The 26833-nt window shown below is 39.6% G+C and overlaps 2 protein-coding genes across 4 annotated transcripts; one reads left to right on the plus strand and one right to left on the minus strand.

Annotated features, from left to right (window-relative positions):
- Positions 1 to 161: 161 nt before the first annotated feature.
- zbtb48 (zinc finger and BTB domain containing 48) lies at positions 162 to 13811 on the plus strand. 2 transcript variants are annotated; one of them, XM_053481832.1, is made up of 11 exons: positions 162 to 379; positions 1560 to 2294; positions 2905 to 3297; positions 3385 to 3477; positions 6400 to 6486; positions 7810 to 7964; positions 8340 to 8476; positions 9774 to 9938; positions 10061 to 10149; positions 11688 to 12039; positions 12474 to 13811. In XM_053481832.1, the coding sequence occupies exons 2-10, from the start codon at positions 1569 to 1571 to the stop codon at positions 12009 to 12011; spliced, it is 2169 nt and encodes a 722-aa protein (XP_053337807.1). In that variant the 5' UTR covers positions 162 to 379; positions 1560 to 1568; the 3' UTR covers positions 12012 to 12039; positions 12474 to 13811. The 2 variants fall into 2 exon arrangements, with proteins under 2 accessions (XP_053337807.1, XP_053337806.1); XM_053481831.1 differs by having other exon boundaries at positions 163 to 379; positions 11688 to 13811.
- Positions 13812 to 13867: 56 nt separating this feature from the next.
- On the minus strand, positions 13868 to 26297 carry klhl21 (kelch-like family member 21). 2 transcript variants are annotated; one of them, XM_053481833.1, is made up of 5 exons: positions 26160 to 26297; positions 21335 to 22424; positions 19919 to 20324; positions 17480 to 17552; positions 13868 to 17254 (listed from the first exon to the last, which is right to left on the minus strand). In XM_053481833.1, the coding sequence occupies exons 2-5, from the start codon at positions 22359 to 22361 to the stop codon at positions 16913 to 16915; spliced, it is 1848 nt and encodes a 615-aa protein (XP_053337808.1). In that variant the 5' UTR covers positions 22362 to 22424; positions 26160 to 26297; the 3' UTR covers positions 13868 to 16912. The 2 variants fall into 2 exon arrangements, with proteins under 2 accessions (XP_053337808.1, XP_053337809.1); XM_053481834.1 differs by lacking the exon at positions 26160 to 26297 and adding an exon at positions 22656 to 22740.
- Positions 26298 to 26833: the final 536 nt, after the last annotated feature.

Below are 26833 nucleotides of genomic sequence, written 5' to 3' on the forward strand. Positions count from 1 at the left end.
TAATTTCACTTTGTAATATATGTAGGAAAATATAATGTATAAATATGGTTACAGAATACCTTAAAGTAATAGTCGTTTATACAATTTACGACAAATTTTTTGTATTGTTTTTTTTTATATATATAAAAATAGTACATTGATGACCAACCTAATCCCATTGTAATACATCGTTTGGCCAACTCTTAGTTCGTCTTGACAAGCGAGCGTCACTTCCTGGTTTTCCTCCAAAATGGCGTCTTTGTTTTTTTTACTCGAATAAAAAGCATTTAGCGGGTAAAAATATTTTCTAATCACTACACGCCAGGTTTAATGTGAATGATCTGCGTATATGACGCAACATTGCGCGGGTTTGTAGTCACCGGAGAGATCCTGCACTGTGGTAAGTCCTTCACCGCTGGTTTTAAGGGAAACAGACTTTAGGGAGCGTCACTAAAATCCGCACATCATCCACAACGTCGAGTTCATAGCAACAGACTTGACAGCTGCAGTCATTAAGACACTGGATAAGATGTGGACACGGCGTGATGATAAATCTGATGATATTAAATGATAAATATTCCTAGCAGACAGTATTTCATCCTGTCTTAGTGCTTATACACTGTTCATTTATTTTTAATCAATAAGGCGATTATAGATTTTACTGTAGTCAGTCAATATACTGTGCGATTACAGGACATTTCTATATCCTATTAATATTTAAATCATATACATTGATCAGCCATAACATTATGACCACCCACCTAATATTGAGCCACCAACCCCCCCTCCCCCCCAACCTCTTTCCCACCATTACAGTGTGTTCTGAAACCTTTCTGTCACAACCAGCCATAACCTTTTCAGCAGTTTGATCTGCACTTGCGCTTCGATTGGCTCGGACTACTCGGGCCAGCCTTCACTCCCAATGTCCACCAGTGAGACTTGCACCCTGACACCAGTCCACCGGTTTGGTTTTCCTTCCTCGGATCACTTTTGGTATGTCCTGACCACTGCAGATCTGGAACGTCCCAAGACCTGCAGTTTTGAAGCTAACCCGCGTCCTCTCAACATCACAACCTATCCCGTGTCAAAGTCACTCAAATCCATACGCTTGCTCATTTTCTTTTTCAGCTTCCAACACATCACCTTCAGAAAAAAATAAGGTTCAGTTGAGAACTTTATTGAAAATGTAGCTACTGTGAGATGGGTCAAATTGAGATGGCTAGATAGCTGGGTCAGAGCAATTTCAAAACTTGAGGTCTTATGTGATGTTCCCGGGCTGCAGTGGTGAGGACGAACCAAGAGTGATCCAAGGAAGGAAAACCGACAAGTGAACTGACGACAAGGTCATGTCTGGCCAACGCTCACTGATGTACATGGGGAGTTCAGGCTGGCCCGTGTAATCTGAGGTGCTATTGTAGCTCAAATTGAATAAAAACTTATCGCTGGTTGTGTCAGAACACGCAGGTCAATACTGTTTTGGTAGGAAAGTGGGGGAACCTACTCAATATTAGGTGGGTGGTCATGATGCTATGGCTGATCAGTGTAAGTGCAATGCAGTATTCCTTTCATGTCCATACTAGGTAGTCGTAATGGAGAAATGCACACCAGATGGCGCTCACGCTCAGTGGGTGTTGTCCAAGCTCAACCAGCAGAGGGGGCTTGGAAGGTTTTGTGATGTGATGCTGAACACCCAGAGCGGCCAAGTTTTCCTGGCCCACCGCAACATCCTGGCCTGCTTCAGTCAAATGTTCCAGGACGCGGCTTCCTCCACATCGTGCACGGAGATTAACCTTCCTCAAGACTGTCCTGAAGATGGACTCGAGCTGCTCCTGCAGTTCTTCTACACCGGTGATCTCCAGTTAAACGACAATAACGAGGAGAAGGTTCGACGTGCTGCGAATGAGTTGTCCGTTCCCGTTTCGCTCATTCCTGCTCAGATTTCGGACGTGGTTAAAGTTTCGGTTTCTAGTGAAGACGTTGACGGGAAGCCACTTTTCCCCTTGGTAACTGTGGACACCAAACCGGATTTGACTGCTATTCCATCTCAACAGGAGGTAAAAAGCGATGGAGAACCCACAGTGACGTCAGAAGCAGCGTTTGCAGAGCTCGATGAATCTCCAAGCACCAGCTCAGCCACCGTTACCCGTTTTGGCAGGAGGGTGAGGGTGAGCAGGGTGGTTAGAGAAAGCGTTGCTCCTGTAGTCCTGAAGACAAAAGCAAAAAGAAGAAGAACTGCAGCTTACAACACCAAAGATGAGGGAGTCGTTGTTACTGATGGACAACAAAGCAGTTCACTTGTGCCAGTTGAGCGTGAGGTAATTAATTCATATATAATTAATGTTCCTAAATTGATTTGGATCTAAGCTTTATTTACATTACGGCATTGACAGACACCCTTATCCAGAGCGACTTACATCTGTATCTCATTATACATCTGTGCATTTGAGGGTTAAGGGCCTTGCTTAAGGGCCCAACAGGGACAAACCTGGTGGTCATGAGATTTGAACCTGGGACCTTCCAAACCGTAGTCCAATGCCTTAACCACTGAGCATTATGTGTTGCTCTTTGAAGTCTTTTAGCTGTGGTTTGCTTTGTCAGACAGGTTCTATTTAAGTGATTTTGGCACTAATCAGTCTTGGGTGAGACCAGTGGAATTTAAATCCGTAGATTCATGATTTAGCAAAGGGGGCAATTACTTTGTCCCATAGGGCTAGGTAGATTTGGACAGCTCTTTTCTCTTAATAAACCAAATATGCCAAAAAAAATTATGATACAAGTAATGTATAAGATATGATAAAGTATGCTCGTATAGAAAAGGTATAAGACTCTTGTAGATATCAAAATAATCTATTAAACTGTTCGAATTACTTAATAATTGATAGGTAAGTTTTAATCATTGTGACTCTCTCTCTCTCTCTCTCTCAGGAAAGACCTGGTGACGATCAGAACAGTGATCCTGTTGAAGATGATGATGATGAGGAGGAGGGTGAGGGGACTTTCACAGTGGACACAGACGAAGAGTACGTGCCTAACGATTCGCCCATCGCGTCTCCCAAGGGTCCCAGAGGGAAGCGTAAACCTAAAGGACGCGTCAGCGGTAAAGAAAACGGAGGCGGCTCTTCGGAAGGTGCAAATAATCGCTCTGTCCAGTGTCCCACGTGTCACAAAACGTTCCTCAGCAAATACTACCTGAAAGTACACAACAGGCGGCACACGGGGGAGAAGCCGTTCAGGTGTGAAAAATGCGGGAAGTGCTATTACAGAAAAGAGAATTTGCAGGAGCACGAGTTGAGGAACTGCCTCAGCAGGACTGATGTGGTGAGGAAACGGAAAAAACATTCATTCTTTGTGAAAGGTTTGCATGCACTGGTGATTTACTCAACACTAAGATCTTGTGTGTTCTAGATGTTTTTTTGTACCAGGTGTCCCATCGGCTTTAAGAAGAGACAGGAGCTGCGTGTGCACATGGTCACACACACAGGCGAGATGCCAAATAAGGTGATAATTTTTTTGTGGGCCAGAAATGAGATTTATTTATTTTATAGAGCTCTGTATGTGATAAGTTAGGAATTAAACACTTTAAGGCATGCTGGTTTAGGCTTGGTGTAAGGGAGAGTTACTGTCACCACTCTGAAACTGATCATGTAAAACAGTTTGCCAGTTATATTTATTAATGGAAAACATGTCAACCAATTTTTTTGATAAATTTTTTGATGCAATTTTAAGACAAGTGTAATGTATTTAATGTTATGGAATCCCAGATGTTTCCTCACCAGGTTGTGTGTTTCCTCTGTCTGGAAAGTTTCATTTGGGCCTTATACGATTAGATCAGATCTTAATGAGTTAGATACAATAGAGTCATTTCTAAAAAGCCACTAAACATTTGAATCACTTTTACCTTTTCCCTAATTACAAAACAGTGCAACTACAGTATGGAAGAGGTTCAGCGTCCTGAGGTCATTTAAAGGAAAACCATTAAACAAACTTAACTTACTTTCTGGTTATTTCTTACATTCAGATAGGTCTTTAGTGTGTATGAACAATCAAAGAATATGAGAAAAATAATTCCAGCTTTTTGTCCTTTTAAATGATTATAATTTTTTTATTAATAGGAGTAAAAACAAGCTAATTATATTTCCCCCAGTAATGAAACCTCGTATAAAGTAGAGCCTCTCCCCTGACTTGTTGTTCAGCTTTGTCGTTATTTAAAGGGGCGTGGCTCAGCAGTACCTCATTTACTGAAAACGGCATGCTCGAAACATGTTGAAACGGCATGTTCGAAAGAGGAGTGAAAAGGGAGCTTGGGGTGTGAAAAAAGCATAAAAACACATTGGAGCATTAAAACACACTTTAAAGGACATCTGTGACTTACTGTATGTGACCTCGTTAACTAAATAGTTTGATATAAGGCTTTAAAACACACACTGGCAACACTAGTTTGAAAAAAATGTCAGTAGAGTCCAAATCCATTATTGATGCCTTGAGTCTTTATCCCACTTTTAATCATATATAAAGATCAGGTAGGTTTATGGTGTAGATGAAAATGCTCTTATTTACTACAGTGTTGACCATTTAATACAAATAATTAAAAAAATAGTGCGTTTTATTTCTCTTTCCCCATGTCTCTTAACACAATTGCATGAAATAATGAGCAAAACATTTTGTTTTATATAAGAAACATATTCTTTTTTTTTTTTTTTTTTAAGAGGATTTACCTCTTTCAGGCATAGAACAAACAATGTTCCCTGAAATGTCCAGGAATATTCGATCAGTTACACCTTGTTCGGTATGGTTTAATATGGCTGAGAATTACTTACTTATTGATTGAGATTGTGCCAAAACATTACAGGGAACTTATTCGGTATATGCCTGAACAAGTTAAATCCTTGAAAAAAATCAAAGGGTCATTCACAAAATGTTCAATTTAAGAGACTTTCTGTTAGAACATGTTTAATAATGTTTTTAAATTCTGTATCGATGTATGGTCTAATATTTTACTAACTATTTTACCACGGGTCTAAGAGTGGCCAAAAGTGTGTGTGTGTGTGTGTGTGTGTGTGAGTGTGAGTGAATTCTCTAGCTGAATTCCCCCTGATAATTCCTTCTCTGATGATGCTTTCTTTCGTACCTTAAGCTCCCTTATTTCACTCCTCCTTCAAATGCAGCATTTCAGTGTCTATATAAATGAGCTACTGCTAAGCCACACCCCTCCAAAGAACAGAGGAGCTGGGCAACAAACTGATAGAGCGGCTCTTTTTGTATGAGGTCACATTGGGGGAATATAATTAGCTTGTTTAAACTCTTTTTTTTTTTTTTTTTAAGTTTGTACTCTATATGCACACTAGAGACTAGTGATGCACGGGTCGGGTATATTTCCAACCCGCGGGTCCCGCTTTTATGAAATCATTTGGCTCGCCCCGGCCCGCCCCACACCACTGTATCTATTTTTACAACCCGCCCCGCCCCGCACCCGCGACCATTAAATAGACATACTAGGCATTGTAATTCAAATGAAAACAGCCTTTATTTCAGCCTGAAAGTGCTTGGAAACATCGCCCTGTAAACTGGCAACTGCAGATGATTATGAATATGAACGATAAATCAGGTCATATTAATAACAAGATAATAATACACATTTTAAACATTTACAAAGCAGTGTTTGTAATCTAGGCTAAACATCTTTTTTTTTAAAATTTCTATAGGGCAGGCCTACAGTTTACAGCCTACGCTAAATAACCACTGACATTTTTTTTTCATTTATTACACGGAAATGTTCATTTAGCGTTTTTACGTTCGCTGTGCAAAAAAAAGAATGCTAAAACATCAGATTTAGCAGCCTGACCTTTTTTTCCTTTAATGATGTAAATTCCCAACTTCAGTTTCTCCCACGCCTCGTCTTTCATCTTCACTTTTATTTCTTTGTTTTTGTTGTGACTGGCTGCTTGGCGCTTTCGTGACTTGTCACGTGACGTAACCTTATCAAAGAACTTAATAAAATATCAAAATAGATATTCCCAAATATTTAATATAGGCTATAGGGAATTGCACGCAACATACATGGCTTTTTTATTTTTATTTTGTTTTTAATGACCCCCCCCAACCCGCCCCGCAAATAAAGTGACAATTTCTTTACCCGCCCCAACCCGGTCCGGGGGTTACCCGCGGGGTCCGCGGGTTACCAGACGACCCACGCATCACTACTAGAGACCCAAACTAATGTCTAAAAATTACTAAGAGGTAAATTTTCCATAATAGGTCATAACAGTCAACATTTGTGTCAGGGTTTTTTTTTTATTTTACTGAAATTTATGGCATCACAGCGACTACAAAAGGAAAGACAATTTCTTCTTTCCATTATAATCAAATGTTTTTTATTGAAAGCCTATTGTGGTTATGTTTAAACATTGTCCCTGTTTGTAGTGCACATCATGCTCGCAGCAGTTCATGCAGAAGAAAGAACTCAGAAAACACATGATCAAAGTCCACGGAGCTCCCAAACCATATTCAGTAAGAACCGGTCACAGCACCACACTAATGTCAGCCGAATTCAGTTTTACTTAATCACTGTAAAACACAAAGCAGCTTTTCAGAAGCCAAATGTGGAGTGAATAAGCACAGGTCAGTGTCTATACCAGAAGCACCACAGGTTCAAATTGACAGAGTCCAGGTAAGAAAGAAGCAGGGGGCTGAAAAGGTTTGGGACTAAACCGCATTTAAATATGTAGGAGCGAAAATCAATATAAGAGAATACAAAATCCAGACCCAATAAGTGTTCCTTAATTTTTTTTTTCTCTTATTACAAAACTAAAGACGAACAAACTAACGAAAAGAGGAGTAAGAAAGAAGGATTTAACAATGAAAGAAACAGGAAGAGGAAGACAATAACACTGTCAGTGGACTGCATGCTCTTAAAAGAATTTAATGACGTGGTGTATAAAAGTAAAAAAAATCAGGCTTCAAAGCCTGTGATGTTAAATTTATATATTTTTTCCAAACGGAGAAAAGACGTAAGGTCTTCCAGCCAAGACGAATGAGGTGGAGTAGGGCTTTTCCAATGAAAAGCAAAAAAAAAGAAGAAACCAAAGCATCTGCTTTTACTTGTGACAATAACAAAGCCTTACTGACTATTTAAAAAAAATTGCCAGCAATGAGCAAGGCTGTAAATGTATAGCCAAGGCCTTGGACATTGTGTAATAAAAATGAGAGCAGTGAACCCGTACCGTATCTGAGTACGGGTTGGCAGGTAAAAGCTGACATCTGTTGCTGACATCGATAGTGCCTGGGAAAAAAAATCCACTTAAATAGATTTTAAATGACGTAATCTATGAACCACTATAGATTAAATCACTGTAAAGCGGTCACATGACAAAATAGAACCTACTGTATACTTTCAAGCACATCTTCCCAAAGCTCATCAAAGGTATTTTTCCTGAGTTTATCTTCCCAGTTCTGTTTACAGCGGTTATGAGCAAAAGGCTCCCAAGACAACAATAAATCATAAAAGAAAAAAGAAAAAAAACATCTTTTCCTTTGGGTGTCTGCAGATTCGAGGGCTGATGGAGGAAATGTAAAATTGTTACAAACAAGGGATCTAATTTATAATTAAACCACATTTTTTACTTAAGTTTTACATCCATCAACCATGAGAAAGTTTTCTGTGTTGTTATGCATATTTCAACAAAACATATACTGCTAATTATTACAAAGATAAGTATAATTCAGTATGCTAACCTTTTAAGAACTGATATTTAAAGAGTTTGTTTCATTTGTTAAATTATGCAAACTTTTTTTTTTTCCATTCTGGGATTTATTCCTTGTTTTTTCCTCTAGTGCACGCTGTGCCCCAAATGCTTTCTGTCACGTACCGAGCTGCGCCTCCACGAAGCCGTCAAGCACCGGGGGGAGAAGCTGTTTGTGTGTGAGGAGTGCGGCCATCGGGCGTCCAGCCGAAACGGCCTGCAAATGCACATCAAAGCCATTCACAGGTCTTCTTTACGATTCCGTATCGGACCCCGGATAGGTACAGCGTAGCCATGAGAATCCCATACAGGGCCTGGTGTAGACATATCCATACCTGGGAGTGACACTGTGACAATTAAAAGAAACCCCGACATAAGGTGTTAAAGTGTATTAGCAAGATGTTGGTTCAAAACACGCCATTGTCTTTTTTTTTTTTTCCATTAACTCGTCGTTCCTTGAGAAGTCCATGTATTTTCTCAAGGAAAAAATTCCATGCCAGATTTCGTGTTGATAAAATATACACAGAACATTTTATTTTAGGTAATAGTTACATGACACATGCTTATGGATGTTAAATGAATGGTGGTACAGAAATAATGTTTGTTTTCCGCTTTCTGCAGGAAGGAGCGTCCGTTCGTGTGCGAGATCTGCAATCATGCCTTTACCCAGAAGGTCAATCTGAACATGCACCTCCGCACACACACGGGAGAGAAACCGTATCAGTGCCACCTCTGCGGCAAGACCTTTCGCACCCAGGGTAATTTATATTATTTATATATATATATATATATATATATATATAGTGTATAGGATAAACCCAGCGTCATTCAGATGAAATGAGTTAAGGTGTATAGTAGCTATCGGGGTGTTCAAGTCAAACCAAGACTTTTGATTAACAGAAAGGAAAAACTCCCTTTATTTCTCTATATAATCTTTTGCTACACTAATGCACACATCCCAGTGTTTCAATAGTGCTTGGATACCATTAAGCTAGAAAACTTTCTCAGTACACTCAGAGCCATGATCGGACTGCTTCACTTTGAAACGCTGGCCTCCCAGGAACTCCTTTAATGGCCCAAACATGTGGAAATGGCTAGGAGCAAGGTCAGGACTGTATGCGGGATGCAATAACTCACCTAAGTCCCTGTAATGTGCCAGTGGTGTTGGTGATTGATTGTGTGTACAGTTCCTGTACACGTCTCTTTCTCAACTGGGTGACAAGTTACTCGTCGATTTTCAAAGATCAGACGATTTTACTCTAAATGTTTATGAAGACAATTGCAGTGGGCTTTAAGCCACATCGGCCAGGATCGCCAATCTCGGATGTACGGCCTTCTTTAAAACATGGACACCTTTCAAATGATCTTTTGTGGCTAAGAGTTTTTCCGTACAATTTAGTTCGGTTTAACACCTTCTTTCACATAAAATTTCAACATAAGTCCTGGTTTGACTCAAATCCCCCTATCAAGACAGCCAGCTATCATGCAAGTGAAGCCAGTCTCCATTTTTTTTAAAACTGCTTCTAATAGCACAGTAGTGGTCAGCAAAACACACTCGAGGGTAAGGTTATGTGCATTCTTCCTCATACATGATTGGTTATTGATTGACTGTGATTGAGACTGATGCCATCCCTTCTACACAAAGAGCAAGGTTAATTTTTTATCTCTAGTGCCTCTAGAGAAAAACACATTAGGTGTCTGTTTGAATTTGACATGGAGAGTAAACACATCTCTGTCCAAATGACTAAAAATACGACGTCAGGATTTTCCTAATCAGGCCAAAGATTATAAATAACCTGGGTACAATGCTAAATCTCTTTTATAAATCATTTTCCAGAAATAATAATAATAAAAAATCAGCTCTACCGTTGTTTATGTAACTGAATAACAAAGAACAATGTAACCATGCTGATGTAATATACCGTGGCCAAATGGAATTTGTTTTTCCATGACTTCTTTTAAAAACTTTAGAGCACTGATGCGAACAGAAAGGTCTATGATAACTGGTAACTACTCCTTGAGCAGTCGTTTCTTTGTGTGTGTGTATGTATATAGCGAGCCTGGACAAGCATAGCCGCACACACACGGGTGAGCGGCCGTACACCTGCGAGTTCTGCCAGCAGCGTTTCACCGAGAAAGGGCCGCTGCAGCGCCACATAGCCAGCAGGCACCAAGAAGGCCAGCCGCACCCCTGTCACATCTGTAACAAGTCCTTCAGAGGTCTGTGCTGAATTGTACTATTGCGTATTGTATGATGTTATAGATGTATCACCTGATGCCAGTGCCCTTATTGTTACTCTGTGTTGTGGCATCGTATTAAAAAGATCTTGTTTCCTCGCCAGCTGTCGAGCAGCTTCGGGTACACGTCCGGAGACACAAAGGAATGAGGAAGTTCGAGTGCAGTGAGTGTGGCTACAAGTTCACCAGACAGGTATCGTCAGAGTCAAGAAAATCAATCAGACATCAGAGGGATAGTTTGGATTCTAAAGCGGATTAGCATGTCCGTTTTCCTGAAGTGGATTTACTGCTGCTGATAATATTTCTATAACAGGATAACCAGACGTGTTTCCTATGTACAAGGGGTGTTCAAGTCAAACCGGGACTTTTTTTTATTGAAAAAAATTACAGTGGAACCTTGGATTATGAGCATAATTTGTTCAGGAAGTTCGTATTTTAAAATGCTCGTAAACCAAATCGAAGTTTCCCATAAGAAATAATGGAAACTCCACTTATTCATTTCACAGCCCCCAAAAATAAATAAATAAAAATAATTAACACAAAATATAAAGTAAAAATAAAACAAATTAACCTTCACAATTTTTTTTTTAAATAAATCCAGACAGATAGGCGCTGACAGGCGCTGTGTCTGTCTGAGAATCTAAATTGAGTTTTCCTCTCCCCCTTCTCATCTTACACAGTTACCCTTTCTTTACTCTTCTCACACACGCAACGGAAACACTGTTTTATGGTAAAAATAAACAAGAAACACTCGATTGAGCGACACACTAACGGAATGCCTGCTGTAAAGTAAAAAAAAAAAAAAATTAACCTACAGGGCAGTGTTTCTGTATAGAGCAGAGAGAAAGAATGTGTGTGTCTATGTGTGTCTGTGAAGGTGAAAGTAGGAGGGGTCTGTCTGTGCACGTGTGTGTGCCACGTGTGTGTGTGTGTGGATCTTTAACCTCTCTAATGAGACTTGTTTTCACACGCGCACTGTACACACACGCAAACAGACACATAATAAAATATGTTTTATGCACACACACATGGTCACAGCTTTATAGTAAACAGTACACTCGTAGAAAGGGTAGAAAGTTTTTTTTTTTTTTTTTTTTTTTTTAGTACGCCTGAGCCATGATCAGACACTGAACGTCTAAAAACGCTGGCCTCCAGGGACACCTTTAATGGCTCAAACATGTGGAAATGGCTTGGAGCGAGGTCACGACTATACAGGGGATATGTCAATATCTTCCAGCCAAGTTCCTGTTGTGCCAAGTGGTGTTGGTAAATAATTGTTTGCACGATTCCCAAAGACATATGCGGATCTTTCCTTGAGTTGGTGACACATTGTCCATCGATTGTCAAGGATCAGGCAGTCCACTCGCTGATTGTTCATAGAAACAACTGCAGTGGGCTCCGAGCCACCTGGGCTTGGATCATCATTCATGGACGCTGCCTTTTTTTCAAAACGTTTGCACCATTCAAATGTTTTACTGCGGCTAAGAGTCTTATTGCTGTACTTTGCTTGAAGTCTTCTTTAAATATACAAGAAATTTCATCACATCAGTTTGACTTTAGCAGCCCTTGTATTATTGTGCTGGAATGCATAACATCAGTGCTGATGATTATTATTATTATTGTTGTTTTTTTATTATTTCATTTTTTATAACATCACTCTCCATCAGTTTTACTTTGATTATTTACTTAAAAGCAGCTTTAGTTAGTTACTTATTCCCTTCTTGTGTTCAGGCTCACCTGCGGCGACATTCACAGATCCACAACCGTGTAGAAAACTACACCCCACGCCAGAGGAAACTGCGCAACCTCATCGTGGAGGACGTGAACACAGAGACTACACCTACTTCTACTCCCCCGGAAGGACAAGACACAGCAGGCGAGGAGGCCCAGCCTGCCGCGGCGGAAAACGTGGACTCTGGAGCTGTCAAGGAGGCTGTGCAGGAAAGCTTCGGCATGGACGAGGTGATGGAGGTGCTGGTGACAGACACATTTCCCATTCAGTCAGAAGGCCTCGTGGTGGAGCTGCCGGGCAACGAGGCTGATGGGAAGGCTTAAAAAAGAGAGAGAGCAGGAGTGCTGCAAGGTACAATGCTAAGACCACCTTCATTTCATTCTGACGATGTGCACAAGCACGAGGTAACTTTAAATACACAGAGTAAGTACATATGGGAAGGAAACATATGTTTTTAAGAGCGAAGGTTCCAGCTATTCTCCTGCAATGTACAGACATATATGAATTAAGTTTTTTAGAGAATGAACATGTGTCTATAATCGAAGAAATAGCATTAGTTGTACTTTTAAAAAATCATTACAATATACAAAGTAGATATTATTTGTGTGGCAGCCTGGGAAAACCCTACACCTGTTTATTTTTTCATTTTTAAACTTTTTACACAACATAATATTTTCAGGAAGACTGCATAAAGACTGTGAAATTAATAAAAACTTTGAGACAGTTATGGCTGTAGCTAATGTCGAACCGAATGCGAAAAAAAATCATCTATCCTTTGTCTATAGGACGTGTCCTGTGTAGGGTGGTGGGGTACCTTGAGCCTATCCCAGGGAACTCGTGGTACACTGCAGGGCACATGTGACACATTAATTAACAACGCATTAACAACTCGTACAAACAATACAAGGAATTTGGAAACCGCCAGTCAGCCTACACCATGTCTTATACAGAGGAAACACGGGAAGAACATGCAAACTCCACGCACACAGTGCGGAGATGGGATTCGACCCCCAACTCTGGTGGTGCGATGCGACAGGGATGACCACTCAGCCACCCCAAAAAGTGAAAAAAAAAAAGGAAATTCATGAACGACGTAGTGACGGAGAGCTGTCGCAGGAGTCAAGAGACAACAAGAAGGTGGGGCTGTTGTCTTTTTGTCAGTAAAAAAAATAAATAAAATGAAAGGGTTGCTTATTAGTTTTTTTTTATTTGTTTTTTTTTTACTGTTGCCTGGCACACAGCTCATATACTGATCAACATGCTAAGATTTTCGGTCAGTGTGTGTTATAGGTAGGAAAAATAAACCCTAAACCAAACTCAGATTTTGCACTGGACTGCTTTAGGGTGTTTAATGCAACATGGCGGAGTTGAGCAATTTAATAGTTTTATCATTTTTGATACAGAAGAAATGAAATCTTTACTAAACAACTGATGGGTTTTCCTATATTCCCACATAAACTGATCAGCCATAGCATTACAACACAAAACATTAAGCCCAGTATTGTGTAGGGTGGCTCTTATCCTTCGGCATTTATGGATCAGACCTGTTTGTCCAGCAGATCCAGTGGGTGCTTGTTTGGAGTGTGGCGTGTGGAGGCCGGGTCGGTGACCTTGTGCTCTTTGCTCCTGTCGTGTGCTGGTGCCTTTCTGTCATGGCCAGCATTGACCTTTTTTGGAGATTTGTGCTGCATTGGCTTTTCTTGGGATCTTGGGTTATGGCTGATAACGTATGATAATAATATGTTGTATTTTTATTTATGTATACTACCAGTCAAAAGTTTGGACACACCTTGGAACTTCATGTTTTTCCCCTGATTTCTATTTCTTTCTACACTGTAAAACAATACTGAAGGCATCCAAAATATACAATAATCTTCTCTGAGAAGTTGATATTGAGATGTGTCTGCTACAGTACGCATGCTCTGTAAAGGCTTCATGACGGCTCTAATATGAGGCGCTGTTTTTTACCTGGTGATTTTTGAAAAAAAATTCTGTATCGTTTCAGAATGTAGAAAATAAATCCACACTTGTGTCCAAGCTTTTGACTGGTGCCGTGTATTCATTCAATACTTTGTACCAAACATTTCAGACAAATATTACAAAATATCCATTATTGTATGATATGATGTGCTGTGATTGCACCTGTTACAGTGCAAATAAACAAGACAAAACCCCACAGTCCTGCCTGCAGTTTATTCCTTCATCACACTTACAGACATCACTACACCAATTAAAACACAAGGCCTGTACGGTGAACAGGATTTTGGCCACAAACTAAAACCAAATATTGTAAAAAAAAACAAAGTAACACAAAGTTTACAAGTACCATTTCTATAATAAAAACCCTTAGTAATAAAACAACAACATCTGCTTGAGAAGAGATTACTAATTTCCAGTTTTTTACCAGCGTAGTGAAAGATGTTGAGCAAATCAAACAAAGCTTCATCTTCATGTACTGTTACACACCTTCATTAAAAAAAAAAAAAAAACACGTCTAGACATCCATAAATAAAGTTCCTATCAAAATACTGTGAGACATTAATTCATGTAAAAAAGAACAGAAATTCATGCATAATAGATTGTCTGGTATGAGGCGAGAAAAAGATCAGAAAAATAGATGTAATGTTATTTTCTCTGCAGTGCAATCCATATTTGGCGATCATAAGCTGTAAATATTAATCGAGCGATCCGACACTTGATCTTTAGTTAAGTGTGGAGTTATGATGTACGTCACAAAGAATTGAATAAAATTCTTAATGAAAAAGAGAAAAAGAAAAATAGCTGTGGCTTGCTTTCGGCAGACCCCGTTGTCTATCCGGTTCCCAAAGTATGGATCATTACTAGGCACCACTTCATAACGAGACTTCTGTCTCTAACCCGTCTCCTTCTAGTGTCGTAGAAACATGCAACGCGAATGTACACGGCTCCAGTAGCGAGGCTTGGGCCAGCGTTAAAAACAACCAGCAGGATTCCCACCAGAGTAATGTTCTGTACATCAGACAATGGATTTCCTGTCTTTTGTTAGGATTGTTCTATTTGTAACACTGAACATGTATGTGTCCTTATTAATAATAGCATAAAATGAAATTTAAAGCATTACAAAACAAACCCACTGTAGTGTTCTGTATATTCGCACATGTAAACAAGCATACTTTGCTTAGCTATGCTAAAGTACAGGATTATATTACATCATCATAACATACTGGCTGAGCTTTGTTTGTGATGGACACTAAGAAATGGTGCAGGGCTCCTGTACCCAGCATGCATTACTACAATAGTAGTATTGGTAGAATAGATTAATATTATATAATATCAATATTAATAACAAGAAGAAACTAGTAATCTATTTAAAATGTTGATCAATCGACCGTTCAAGTCAAACTGGGACTTTTTCCAGGAAATTTTTCATGTATGAAGGCGGAAAAAGAACCCGATTGACATTTACTGAAGATTTTGAGAACAGTACGGTAATTTGAATGTTTTAAGGACGTCCATACGATCATGCCTCCAACATACTCAGAAAAGTTTCTACCTTGGCCGTATCCAACCGATAGTGAAACACTAAGATAAAGGCATTAGTGTAGCAGGGGGTTACATAGAGAATTTATTATAATTTTTTTTTACTCTTGTGCAATTAAAAGTCCCGCTTTGACTCCTCGTTTAAATGCCAAAGTCTTGGCAGTCTGATGATCTAAATCGTTTAAACTGCATGGTATTCCCATTGTGCCATGAGAAAGAAATAAAAAAATAAAAAATAAAAAAAAAATAGCCTGGTCTGGAAAACATTTCCACAGTACTGTGCAAACATCTTAGGCATTCTAATTCGTCCTAAATGTTTATTTTATGACGTGTGTTAATGAAAAAAAAAATTGATTCTGAATATTACTTTTCCAACGGAATAAAACAAACAATACATGATAAACGTTAGTATGGCAGTCAAGGTAGCAACAGATTACATAATACACCATTTTTCAGACTATAATAATAATGAAGTCTACATGGTTTCATCTGTTCTTATATAACAGGTCTGACATTCCCAGTGCCTCGTGTCAGAACTGTGTCAGGTTCTCATAAACGCTCAGAAAACCTTACCAGCTCATTTCCTTGATAAAAATGCACTGATGCACTTAATACCGACTGTGTTTATTTGAATACCTTTTCTAGTCGTTTTATTTTTAAAGATATTTAAACTTTAGAGTTTATTTGCATGTGTCTAGGATGCTTGCACAGTACTGTATGTACACAGAGCTGTACGAAAGACTGGCGCCAACCTCTCTAACAAATGTTTTACTGCGACAGACAGCAAACTTCCTAAAAATACAAGATTTAAAAATGATTTGTTTATGTAACAACCTCAGCAGCGACCTCGTTTCCCCTCTCATCCGGTCGAAGCACTCAGCATCCAGCATCACCAGTACACTAATCACCGGCCTGATCATCTGTCGTCATCTGCACCTTTGCTTACTGGTTAATGTCTTAAGTTAGTTAAATGTTTTTTTAATGCTTAAAGGATTCATAGGTCACTGTGTGGCTTAACAAACAATAACCATTTTTCTGAAACAGCTCAGGTTCATAGCAGCCAATTATATGTTGAATTCTTCTTTATTCTTCTTTCAAACCTTTATAATGATTAAAGATCATGTCACGTCTACATCTAGCCTTCTTACTGAAATGTTGAACTTCATACTTATAAAATCCAATCTAATAGCTGATCATACTTTGCTTTTGCGGAAAAAAAAAACAAAAAACATTCTTTAAGCGCTTTATTGGAATAAACCTTTGCATTACTGGAATATTATTATTTGGCCAGATGAAATGGTTAGCAAAAAAAACTTCAGTACGATTAGTTTGAATTATTAAGTATTCTATTATTAAGTTGCATAGATAAGGGAACTAATACCTTCACTAGTCATAAGAGAAAATCCTTTACTAAACTCTCAAATGATTATTATGCAAATGTGCATTTCTTGTTTGTTTTTTTAAGCATCACAATGCTTTTATGTAATTATTTCTTAGTTGTAATAAGTTGTAATTACTCAGTTAGTTGTAATAATGATAGTAAAAAGTCTGATGAGAACGATGCTGGCGGAACAAATCCCACACTGACCAAGCCCACTAACATAATGAGAATTTAGAGAAGCGAACAAGGAGAGAGTAAGTTGCTCTCCGTTTGAGGTGAAAACGTGATAAAGTGCGTAACTAAGTTTTGAGTTCGACAATAACCTCAGCGTGCCGGGTTCACTTCCCGATTGCGGTGGTTCTGGTTGAGCTCGTTGTTGAGTTCTTGAAGAGCCTGGTGGTGCCGATGGTGGCGGTGCAAGGGAATGTCTTCCGCCTCGGGTATGTCGACCGGCTCAAAAGTACTGGGCACGAGGGGCATGAACTGGCGGAAGATACTGACGCTGCCGTGCCAGAAGGTGGGCTGAGGGAGGCGACCGGCTAGGCTCCACGAGCGAGCGCCGGGATCGTACACCTCCACCACGTCGGACAGCTCGAACGTGTTGTCATAGCCACCGGACACGTAGAGGCGGCCTCCTAGAGCCGACACGCTGCCACCTACGTGGACCTGGGAAGGAACATATTGAAGAAAACATCTCATCAGAAAGTTTAGAAGGTTAGTTATGGAGCAGACTAACATTACCAAGATACTCAAATTGTAGACGTTTGAGAGATACTTGCTACCCAGTTTGCATACTAATCTGCCATTTTCTTATGCATTTTCTTGCCTGATATATTAAACACACCAAATGAGCTGAGATCGAGTCACAACCGCAGAAGAAAAGTCCCTTACTTGATTCATCGGGCTAATCTTGTTCCATTCGTTCTTCTGTGGATCGTAGGTGTCGATTTCTGCAGAGTCATCCCTAAAACATAGCAACCATGACACAGTCCATGACACGTCAGTCCAAAAAGGGCAAAAGAAAACGAAAGTCTAAAATAATCCATGTCAAAGACCAGCCCCTGTTGGTGATCACTGGCGCATGTGCAGTAACTATTGTATCTCAGGTAGCATAATCATGAGATAAATAATCTGTAATACAATCTATTTCGTTTTCGTTTGTTTCGTTCGTTTAGTTTTTTCAAAGCTTAAATTAGGTCGATGTTTTTTCCATCTTTCCGTTTTTAAATCTAACTGTGGCACCAGTAGAGGTCGAGAGGCGCCTGCAGTGAACACCTAATACTTTGCACCTGTGGCTTTTTATCAAGGTTATTTATTGGTGCTTTTTTTGCAACCCTAGTGTGTGTGTGTGTGTGTGTGTGTGTGTGTGTGTGTGTGTGTGTGTATATGTTAAACAATTATGGATTAAAAGTTAGCTGGCTTCAATCTCCAGTCTCCATCCTGTTACATGTTCTTTTTTTCAATCGCACAGTTTTTATTTATTTATCATGCATGCTAAATGGCTAAGCGCACCGGTGTGAGCGCACGTGGAGTAACCTCGGGGACTTGTCACACAGCACAGCTAGCTAAGTAAAGACGTGAACAGAGAAAAAAATGCGTCAGAAACTGACATGTTGATATGATGTTTACATACTGTTTTGATTTTACTAAATGATGTTTGACATTAAATCGTACCTAATGAGGTGGCTGTAAATATCACCATATTGTAAATCTGCCAGAGCACTGTCCTCGAAAGCGTTTAATGAGACAGCTGGAGCTTGCTAAAACTCTGTAATATCCAATGACCGAATCCTCACGACACACACAGTTATCTGATCTCTCGTTGGGTGTTCGGTAAAAGCAGTGTGTGAGAGGGTAAATTTTGCCGGAAAGGCATTATTATCATTTCTTTTGGCAGCATTATCTATAGTCGAAATGCCGAATGTCACATGACTGAAGTTATATTAGTCTGATGACCACTGATTTATGGAAACTGGAAATGCATTCAATTGGTATTAGGAATAAGGCAGCTGTGAGTTAACCATCCAATCATACTGAGTTATCCTGTGACAATGTAGTAACTAGAGCTAGATGTGATTAAATCAAGTATGCAATTAAAACATTTGTTGGTCAATTAAATTATTTAAATCGTTGAATTAGTTTTGATTTGTTAAACGGTCTTAAAATAGACAAATTCCTTAAAAATAAACCCTAAGCGTTTGCAGAAAAAAACTAACTAGCTTGCATTTTGTAAGAGTTTTACTTTTTCTTCTGGACTGATACACAAGTCACAAAGTGTGTTAAAAACTTTTGGTACAGGTAGTCCCCCACATATGAATGAGTTCAGTTCCGGGAGCACGTTCGTAAGTCAGATTTGTTCTTAAGTCTGACAAAGTGGCTCTTAAACGTCTTTGACATGAATATACAATGTAAAGCATACTAATCACTTGACTAATTCTCTGTCCACTTTCCCAACACTGCCATTATGTAACAGTGTTGTCTCTGCGCCTTTAAATACCTAGGGGAATCCCAGAAGCCATTTTGTCTTAGAGCTGTTTTCCACTGTACTGGACTGTGAACTTGTTAAGGATTTTCTAAAATTAAGATTATTCACAATCAGGACAGCTGTACAGGACAGCCATTTAAATCCGTAACTTGAATGTTGGTAAATACATTAAAATCTTACTACTTAAATTAAATCAGATAATACATTATGCTATTGAATCCAATTAAATTGGAAATTATGCAAGCAAACTTATTATTATTACTATTATCAGCCTTTGAAAAAAACACTTTTAAATGTAATCACTACTAAGTTGTTAGTTTTTTAATGTATATACTATGGAATTTATTAAACTGAAACATTTGACTTTGAAAAGCAGTAATCTTTGAATTTATTTGCACTGAATTTTACAAGGAAATCTCAACAGTTTATTTCAAGTCTTGATTTTAACATACATTTAATTTAATATTCTGAAATTTGGATAGCAATTTTTTTTTTAAATCACGTCTGATATCCAGAACCTATACTCCTGGATAGGTGTCCTATTTCATGAAGCTCAGTTCAGATCTAGGGACTAAACTCAATGCTTGGAAATTTGCAATCAAAATGCCAAATGAAGTTTAATCGATGGTCTAAGTAAGATTCATAGATCCATTAATAACCCTAGTAACAATTAAAATAGATACATAATTTATGTGAAATTTGGTCCCTTAACATATTACATTATTATAAATACAGAGACTACTCCACCTTAAGTCAAAGTTTTTGCCAATTCTGCTTTTTCATTTTTCCACAAATATACATGGTCAAACACCTTAAGCGTGTGCTTTCTGAGTAAACGTCCTCACCTCACAAAGTAGATGAGTCCATTGAGAGTCACTGATTTGGGGGCGAAGGACCAAGGAGGCATCTGGCCGCAGTTGACCAGGTTCCAGCGATTGGTGTCGCCATCGTAGCACTGGATGGCCATGGCATTATCGCCTGTGAGCGAGCCGGTAGCATAGAGACGGCCGCCGCACACTGTCGTTGAGCAGTTATCCATGGGGTGCAGCATGGGTGTCAGTGTCTCCCAGCAGTCCAGTGCGTGGTCGTAGCGCTCCGTGCTGTCCGAGGCCACCACGTAGAGCTGGCCTTTCAGCACACAGGAGCTGTGGTACTCGCGTGGTTTGAGCATGGGCGACACCTCGGTCCACTCGTTCACGCTCGAGTTATAGCGCCACACGCCGTCGTAGAGCCGCGAACCGTCAGAGCCGCCTGCCATTCAAAAGTGGGTGGGGTTAAACATGGTCATGCATGGTATGGGTCAGTCCATTTCATTTCATTTCATTTCATGTTTTGCATGTGCACCTCTAGGTAGCCGTGGTAGCACTTCATTGCACCAAACATTTCAAAACACATGCAAGGATTTGTGAATGCCTGAGATGCTTCTCTGGTGCAAACACTGTCCAGTCTTGTACGCCTGAATCATTAAGTGCTGTTGCTTCTGTGGAAGAACACCATGTCCCATTACCCCTCCCGCATATAACCAAACAGCTAGTAGTTTATTTATACTCGTGCACGCTTCCATTTCACGAGACGTGTTCTAGAAAGTTCTAAAGGTGAGAGAAAATGTAGGCCATTAAGGATTAAATTTTTTTTTTTTTTTTTTGTAAATTACCTGCAATTTATTATTGATCAAAACATTTTAAGCGTTCACACGACTGATTCTGAATGCTTTTCCAATGGTACAGAAATCTTCAGTAAAATGCCTTTTCTCACTCTTGACACACAATATTTATTTACCCATAGTTACTTATAAGCCTCATAACCAGAATATACAGTATAAAAGGCACTGGCTCCAGTGTCATCACCCTGGTGGCTAAAAGTGGTCGAATGATTGATTGACGCTTTCTTTTTGCAATCAATGTAGATTAATTTCTTCCCCACAATCCAAGTGAAATCTTCTCACTGGGGCAAATCTTAAATGGCTGCCACTTTTTACTGACATAAAGGAGCTGGATGTCCTACCTCTTGCTTTCATGATTCGCAGAGAAAGACATTTGAGATTCTTTCTCAGAAAGGCATGTAGCCTTCATAGCCTACGGTATTTTACAACTTCAGTAGTAGTATTACTCCTTTGACAGAGAAAGTCAACTACCTCTTCCTGTTTTCAAGGGTAGATTTATATAATGAAAAAACAAAACATGCACTTGGATGAGATTACAGATAGTCCTGAGTCTATTTCTAAATGCTGCCTGGGTCATATCATCAATGGTCAAACCTACCTGTGACATACATGTCATTGCCTAGTGCTGCTATGCTGTAGCCTCCACCAAGATGGTCGGGAAACTCGGCAAGGTATCTCCACTGGCCCGTCTGCGGGTTAAAGCAGTCGACGGTCACGAGTTCATCACAGTCTTGGTCACAACCTCCCACCACAACCAGGATCTCGGCAAGACCGGTCGAAGGACGAGGGCGCATGCGTTGGCACGGACGGTCGTGCCGGTCGTACTCTCCCGACTGGAAGCTGCGTGCCTCGCCCACCAGGCGCAGACACTCTGGTTTTAGGTAGACAAGTGGGTCGCTCTCAACCCGAGCTAGAAGGAAGAAGCGTCGGACGAAAGGCAGGCGTACCTGCTGAAGGAGTTCAGGCCAGTACTGGAGCCTTCTCCGCGGGTCAGCTTTAACCCAGCGTGCCGCTATCTGGTAAGCTGTTTCCTCCTTGTCCACGCGTAATGCGTCGTCTGAGACTAGTTCCAGCAAGCGCTTCCAAGGGAGACGCTCAAACTCCTGACCCTTGGCCAGCTCCATAATGTTGTTGAGCGCAAAGCGCCGGGCACTGGTGGCCAGCTCGCTGCAGGCATATGCCTCCGCAAAGTCCTGGATCTCGAGGCAATTTGAGACGTCGAGGCGCTGCTCGAGGAAAGCGCAGCACGCCGCCTTGACTGAGGGGAACTGAAAGAGGTCAGCTGCCTTGAGCAGCACATCCACGTTGTCGCACGTGACGGTCACACAGCCCGTGTAGCAGAAGTCAACAAGGAGTCCGAGCAGCTCAGCCGAGACCTCGTGAAGTGCCACTCTGTCCATGGCGCTCTCACGGAGCGTACCAGCAAACATGGCACGGAAGTAGGTACTGGCAGCGGCCAGAACCGTTCGGTGGCAGTGGAACTCCTTCCCCTCGGCACACAGGGTCACATCGAAAAACTTGCGCTCAGCACGGAGCTCGTGGATACCGCGCAGCAGGTTGACAGCATGGGCTGTATCGAAGAATGGCAGCACGGAATGCTGCGTCTGTAACACTGGCTTCTCCATCGCAACACGGTTTTGCCTGATAACAGTGTCTAAGTTGGAGTGGACTCAAAACACTCTTGTCATCTGTGAAGAAAGAAACCAAACATGGTACAGATAATCAACTAAAGAAAAATGATTTGATCAAAGAGCTGCGCGAAAACAGATTAACTATTCACATGATCAACATGGAAGATGCCTTTTTAAGTTTATTTGGCATTGGAATCAAAAACATACTTATTTATTACCAGTTTTAATAAAGGGTACTTTATCATTTCACTAATAAACTAGTATGAATTTAAAAACACGTCCTCCTACCTGTACAAGTTCGTCTTATACTACTTAAAACCTTGAACGGAAGATGACGTGTCAGAAACTTCTAGAGTCTGATATCAGTTATGACGAACGCATGTGACTAACTGTGTCTTGAGAAACAGCTCTTTACTGTTCTCCGAGTCTATAAATACATCGGCAGTGTCCATTTCCACAGGGTGAGGAGGGGGGAAAAGTGCACCACACACACCATGCACAAACCTCTCCCTCCCCCCCACCACCTCTAATACCCATAACCCCTCCTAAGTACGTCCACAAACAGGCGGAGGCAGTTCAGCTCAGAGCCAGATCTACGTAGTAAATAAATCTACAAGGCACATAATTCATAACTCGTAGCTTGGCTGGGACTGAACAAACTTCATGAGTTAAAGGTTTAGAAGTGTTTTTAAAGGCAAATACGAACTTCACACACGAACTCCAAGTAAAGTGGAGAGCATGTGGCTATATTGCAAAACGTGACATAAATTGCCTATTCTGATTGGCCAAACGTTGGCATGTAATGGTATCTAATTAGAATTATTTACTTATATTTGCTTAGAACTTTAGGTCAGAATCATGTTTGTTGCTTCCTGGATGGACGAGTTTCAAAACATGTTGTCAAACACCCAGCAGGCCTGTGTGTGTTACCAGTGAGCCTAGTTCACATTCCAGAGAGAAATCCAACTATGTAACCAGCACAACTCTGAAAGACAGAACACCCTTGAGAAGAGAGCTTTAAAGTCAGAGAAATCACATATGCTTTTTAATACATATGTTGATAGTTCTTTTCCTTGTACAGATGTATGATTCATTAGAACATTAGACCCATTTATAGCATTCAGATTATTAAAGCACTATTACACTGCACTGATAATTAGCTATAACCTGATCTCTGACAAAAGTGAATTCCTACTTTATAACTCAAGATTACCGGGATATACCGTACTCACCACGACTTTTAAGCAAGTCAAGGTCAAACATAGAAAATAAGTCAGACCTTGGCAAGTGGGGTCTAAGGAAGAGAACATTACTGTGGACGGGGCTGTATCCGGAGCTGAATCAGTTACTGAAATTTGAGATTAGAAACATGGGATTGGGGCCAATTCTAAGAAACCTCATCAATCTTGGCAGAAGTGAGAGTTAAGACTGGATAAAAAGATAGGATCTATAAGAATATGGGTTCTTGGGGGACAAGGCAGAATCTTTTGTTTAGAGTCAGTGCCAGAATTATAATTTAGACTAAAAATCATGACTAGAATTTGTGGCATAGACTAAAACTTAGATAGAATCTAAGTTTAAATAGAATATGTGACCTAGACTAAGCCAGGGCCAGAACACAAGACTGAGTTACAGGACTGCATTCTCATTGGCCAGTTGTTTATAGTTCCAATCCATTATTAGGACCAGTTTACTGTCGAGTTCTGTTTTTTCTTCATAAAAAGCATTATAACGTTTACATTATATTTCTATTGCTGCTAGGTGTGTGTGTCAGGGGAAACTGTGCCTCAGACTAGGGTTAACATTACATGAACTAAAAACTACTTTTAGGGTGCAAAATCATTCAGTGTCAAAAGGAACTGTAAACACACATCACATGGATTCACCTGATTTGTCTGGGTTGATACTTTTGGTGAGATCCATACAGTTTATATCATCATATAATTTAGTGCACATAAAATGAACAGAATATGGACAGGTATGTCATTATGTTGCTGCATGGAAATGGCATAGAGAACAAAAACAATATTTATCTATTTGGAGCATGCACAGACCAGATGCTAATATAAACTGTACGTGAACACCACAGGATCACGCGCCGCCCCGTGCAGTCTGAGCGGAGTAAACACAGTGATAATTCACAGTGATGTTTACAATCCGTTCGAGATTTTCTTTGCACAAAAACACAGGCACTTCACTTGAGTACAGAAAGAGGAGAAACACGTAGACAGTCAGAGTTTTTGATGATCTATGAGTAAAATAAAAAAAGTTTTATGTACAGTTACTCAGAATCTCGATACTTAGACTATAGTTACTGCAAGGTGCTTAAGAGAAGAAGTGTGTATAAGCTTACATGAAGTAAAATTTTTTCAAATATAAATAATATATATACTGTATAATATAATAGGAATATATATATATACAATGTGGAAATGCCTTTTTTCTCTTTCTCTATAAGAACTTTGAAATACTGAAATAAATAGCGATATAGTGAACTGGAACACATTAGCCAAAACAAATCAGCATTTCAATTAATATATGTGTGAATGTGCGATATAGTATAAAAAGATATGTAGTTTAAGAAATTGCAGAAATGTGCAGCAGTATAGCATCTATTATGAATAGCTTATAAATACAAAGTGTGGTATAAGTATATTGTTAATAAAGTAAAATATATAAAAAATTGTGAGTAGCAAATGGTACCCAACTATACTACTAATACGAATGACAATAATATTAATAACATTAATAATATTAATAAAATATCCATCATGTTCTATATACTGTATATTTGTCCATATGCTGCACATTTTACTTACAGAATATGGTTCATGTAAACCTACATTGATACAATAACTACAGATCACAAACCTTGAAAATAAAAACAACCAGATCAGAAATAAAGACATAATAATGCTTTTTTATGGAGTTATTTAAGTTTAATGAAGTTCACCAGTAAACTTGTCCTGAGAATGAAGTGGTGATTTAAAAAAGCTGGCCAACAAGAACGCAGTCCTATAACTGCCACCCTATGGGACATTAGTGTCAAAAGTGCAAAAAGGTCAAATTTAGTAGCGGAACTGAAAAGTTGAGAAACGAAAATGAAAAATTCGGCGGTGAAACTGAAAAGTTGAAGGATAAAGGTAAAAAAATTGCAGTGCAACTGAAAGAATGAGGAACAAAAGTGAAAAATCCAGCAGCAAAAATTGAAAAATGCAAGTCAATGCCAATATTTTTCTTCTTCTTCTTTTTATTATTATTATTATTCTTTATTAACTTTCAATTGATTATTTTTTGTTCAATTGTTTTACTTTAATTGAATCCTTTTTTGCCACGAATCTCATCCCATATTTGGTCATTAGACATCACTGGAACATGGAGAGTGTGAGAATAATGTTTTGCACTTTATGTGAAACCTGAATGTTATTTATAATGTTTGTAATAGTTAAAATGTTTAACACGATGCAACAGACTTGATCGTGTGCCCCCCCCCAATGACGTCAGCATAGTACAACCACAAACTTCTAAAAAAAACATAACAAGAATAACGAGCACCAAACACATTAACACCAGAATCATTAAAACTATCACAAATACCCCGATCAGAACATGTATAACATGCTTCAGAGTGGAGTTTCCCTTTAACCTTGCCAGACTGTGCTCAGTGTGTGTGTGTGTGTGTGTGTGTGTTATGATTAAAGACAGAAGCAGACCGTTAGCTGTTCCAGCTTAAGGAGAAACCAGCACGCGACAAGCGATGCATTCAACGCATGCGCACTTTCTTCCGCTTACCGAAACAACCACGGCGTTTTTTCGTCAGTCGCCTCCCTGATCAGATTGTTCTTTATTCAGCACGGATCCTTCGTTCCTTACGGAAAAATTAATCACAGCGTTCGTCTTTTCTTCCTTCATCTCGGCGCCATATTTTCCCTAAGCGCCCGGATCACGTACGGCCGCTCATTGGCTAACAGCGTGACGTGTAGCAGTAACCGTCCCTAACGGAACCGTACTTCCTGTTCAAGTTTACTACATAGGGTGGAATATGGAAGCGTATACGCACTACCCAGTGCACTGTGTGTTCTGTACGTAGTCATTTGGTATCCAGCCTTGGAGAGTCACAACAAGCAAACTGTTTTGGTCATTCAATCCATGATTTTAGTTTGAATTACAATTTGCTTTATACCCTGCAGTCCTCTAGCGGTAATAAGTTGAAGTGCAGTTTGTTAAACAGACATTCTCGAATCTGATTGGTCAGAAAGTGTCAATTAATTTTCTATACAATTAGCTCTGACAAAACTTTAACTTTTATCAAACTAACCTTATAGATTCTATAGTAACAGGAACATGAATGTGGACGTTCCACATAACTTAAAAATGTGCCGCTATGTAACAGAGATGCGTATTTATCTTTTATGGTAGGAGTCTCTAGTGTCAGTGTTCATATTACAGTACAGGTGGTACATCGG

This window comes from Clarias gariepinus, chromosome 22, assembly GCF_024256425.1.
Source record: "Clarias gariepinus isolate MV-2021 ecotype Netherlands chromosome 22, CGAR_prim_01v2, whole genome shotgun sequence".
NCBI lineage: Eukaryota > Metazoa > Chordata > Actinopteri > Siluriformes > Clariidae > Clarias > Clarias gariepinus.